This window comes from Barbatula barbatula (genome assembly GCF_947034865.1).
Source record: "Barbatula barbatula genome assembly, chromosome: 21".
Taxonomy (NCBI): Eukaryota; Metazoa; Chordata; class Actinopteri; order Cypriniformes; family Nemacheilidae; genus Barbatula; species Barbatula barbatula.
This window is the reverse complement of record NC_136784.1, coordinates 16400954-16404466: the sequence shown is the minus strand read 5'-3', so window position 1 is coordinate 16404466 and position 3513 is coordinate 16400954. Positions and strand designations below refer to the sequence as shown.

The window sequence follows — 3513 nt, the reverse complement described above, 5'->3', positions numbered from 1 at the left end:
ATGAGTCATGAAAAGTAGGCGAATCTAGAAGTTTTTAGGGCTTTCCTGTATTGTCGAATATGAAGTTCCTCTAATTTGGTTTTCTTAAAGCTGTGCTCCAATTATCGGGCTGCTTTCTTTAGAGCCCGAGTGTGTGCAGCCATGGCTGTGACAACCACTGGACTAACAGTATATTCACCAAAAATTGAATAACCTTTTGTTGTTGTCATGTGTAAGTGTAGCAGATATAATGTTTGAATTTATACAACAATAAATATGTTTTTATAATCATACACAGTCAGCTTGATTTTGTTTAACAATTTAAAATACTGTTGCACTGTATGCATTCAGCCAGCTGGCACACAATTGCTTTGTTGCTTTGCTTGTTCCTATTACGCTGAGGAAGACCCTACCGTAGGGCTAGGTTAGTCTCCCCAAAAGGCATTCCTATAACTAAAATAGCTAACACTATAAAAAGCGAGTAGTTACATTAGAACTATGAAAACATTCCTGCAGTTCGAAAACCCTTTCTGAGTCTCACTACGTTTTGTTGGTTTTAGTATTAATATGTTAGCCTTAAAGGTATAGTTCACACACACGTGAAAACTCTGTCATCATTTGTTCATCTTCTTGTCTATTCAAACTTATATGACTTTCTTTTTTCTGTAAAAGACAGAAGATATTAAGAAGAATGTTGGTAAGCGAACAACAGCTGTACCCATTGATTTGCATTGGTTTTGTGTCTCTACAGAATTAAATGGGTACCGTCGTTGTTCTGTTACCAATATTTTGTTAAAGTTAGCTTTCGTTTAAAATATTTTTATACTGGTTATTTTGTATTTATATATATTTTTTATTCCAATTTCCAATTTATGGCAGTGGTTGTAATCTCACAGAGAAATCCTGATCAACTCTGAATACAGTTCTCACAAACCTTAATCTGAAAGATCTCATTTTGGGTCACAAAAAGCTGCAGGATTCAGTTAAGTTGCTTTCTGCTGGACTGAAGGACCCTCAATATAACATTTAGACATCACAGTAAGTAAGAATAAAATCATTAATAAAAAAAACAAAACCAAAAGATCTGGAGAATAAGAGTCCGTCTGGTAACGTGAGGCAGAGTAGCCACTGTCAGCAGTAGCTTGAAGCACAGTGTCAGGACTTCTCCTCAGGTCTACGTCCTCTCTTCTCATCCTTGGTAAAGCGCTGCTTCGTCTCTTTACACTCTTATGCAAACTGCTGAGGAAAGGAGTGTAGCTTTTCAGTCCAATGTTTTCCTTCACTTGATGGCTGTCACTTGACGTCCCAATAATTTGAAGAATGTTTGCGTTTTGCGTTATCAAAACTGTGTATCTCTCCTGGAACACAGATACGTTCTGGGAAATGTATTTCTTCTGATTGCTTTCAAGCTTGTTCAGGTCTATTTTCTCTGTGCATAGAGAGGAGGCCGTCTTCTGCATTAAGGAAGACAGTTCTTTAGCTGCTTGCTCGCAGGCTCCTCCCGAGAGTTTTACTGTAAGATGCTCAGAATCACCTTCATGCTTAATTTGAGTTCTGTGCTCTGATTCAATTCTCTTTATAACATCTTTCTTAAAACTCATAGTATATCTAAACACATCTGCTTTAACAGGAAGGGAAATTTCGGTATGCCTGGCAGATGGAGAGTTCTGGGTTTTGAGGAAGCTAAAGGAATCTTGTGTACTACAGCTTCCTTCCGCAGGTGTGTCAGTCCGGGAGAATGGCAGATCTTTATTATCAGGAGATCCTGAGGTTGTTCCTGTAGATGGGCTCCTGGCCCCAGCATACACTGATCTGCCATCGATGGGTCTGCGACTCGGTGTGGAATCATTTAAGTATTCAAGGTCACGGAAGTCATAGTTGGAGGCAGAGCCATTGGAGTATCTGTTAGTGTAAGATGAAGTCCTTCTTCGAATAGAGCTTTCTTGAGCCAGACGTTCCATGAGTTTGGGTCGTATGACTTTTAGTGCAAGAAAGGAACCCTTCAAATGCAGCTGACCTGAGCTGGTCCCTGACACACTAAAGCCATACGTGTGCAGAAGATCAGCGATCTCTTTCTGTCTGGAGAACATACTTACATCGAGCCATGCTTCGGCTTGCATGTCCAACTGAGAAAGAGAGATAGGATGCATGTTAATTAGATAACTTTGGTTGAATATTTGAGTGCACATATGACATAAAACAATGATCATAATGCATAATGATAATATTATTTAGGCGTTTAGACTTTTTTGATGGAGTGGCACATGTGATGCAAATCATCATTTAAAAGAGCCAAGAGTATCAACAACGGACGCAACTAGATGTTCATTTATGTGCAATGCATTTTACAACAGAAGGGTATGCGTATAATTCTCCCCAGTTTGGGTTTTGGTCCACACATCTGGACACATCTCTGCATGACCGACTGCGATTCTCCAATGAAGTGCCTACCTGACGAAGATGTCCCCTTCTAACATCTAGTGGGTAAAACTGACCATCCACGTCCAAAACATGCGTGTGTTGCAACACTCCAGGCACTAACATATTTAAAGAAAAAAAACAAGGGGTGTTGGTCATCTGCTATGTAGATAAACAAGAATATGGGAGCAAACTATCATACCTTCAGGTTTTTCAAAGACTACATACGCCTGGCCTTTGATGGAGGTGGGATAAATCACTGTTAAAACATCTTCTCCGTTATTGCTGCGCCTCAGAAAGTGCATGGTCAGTTTATCAATCATACTGCTGCTTTTACTGCTCGGGTAGTCCGGAATGCCATTGACTTCAATAACCGTTCCCACAAAGTCCATTATAAAACTGAACACAATAAAAAATATAAAAACAGGTTTAACAGAAAACAAGTTGGATGGTTACTGGCTGCCAGACTACATTCCGGTACTCTTGTTCACTTTTTGAATAGGCTTCACATTGCCTCAAGTAAGAAAATGTAATATACAGTACATATAGCTATGTATATATATAGATATATATCTCACCATAATACGTTTGGACATTGCTGTCAAGAGGTCGTTAATCTCAAACATTATGATTAAAATGTTTGTTGTTGAGTGATTATTGTTGTTAGCAATAATTCCAAAACAACAAGCCTGTTTCAGCCCCCCCCAAGTAACACAAAACCTGATGTTTTAAAGGAAAAGCAGCGTACATGTAGTAATATAACGTGTATGATAGATATTATCATTTTTACACGTATACATTTAGGTTTATTATATGACGTACCTGTCGCTGGCGTTATACAGCAAAAGTAACACGCTAGGCGAGTTAAATGCAATAAGCGAAAGTGAAACTGCCCAGTGCTGAAAAAACAAGGGGGCGTGCCCCCTCGCGCACTAGTGGGACTTGTCATTAACAACAACTGAATGTCAGTGTTGTATCAAATCGTGTTTGGCTCAGAACAGAGTTATCTCCTTGTGGAACCAGACTCTTCGTTTATTATTTAATCAAATAAAGAAAAAATTACAAAAGATTAAAACATGATATTAAAGTCAGATTTGAGGTGCAATTTGTCGGTTG

General features: G+C 38.9%; 1 protein-coding gene across 1 annotated transcript; it reads right to left on the bottom strand.

Moving 5' to 3' along the window:
• Positions 1-243: 243 nt before the first annotated feature.
• LOC306910655 (uncharacterized protein) lies at positions 244-3282 on the bottom strand. The gene is made up of 4 exons (XM_079485370.1): positions 3220-3282; positions 2600-2796; positions 2431-2516; positions 244-2105 (listed from the first exon to the last, which is right to left on the bottom strand). Exons 2-4 carry the CDS (start codon positions 2787-2789, stop codon positions 963-965), a joined length of 1419 nt encoding a protein of 472 aa, XP_079341496.1. The 5' UTR covers positions 2790-2796; positions 3220-3282; the 3' UTR covers positions 244-962.
• Positions 3283-3513: the final 231 nt, after the last annotated feature.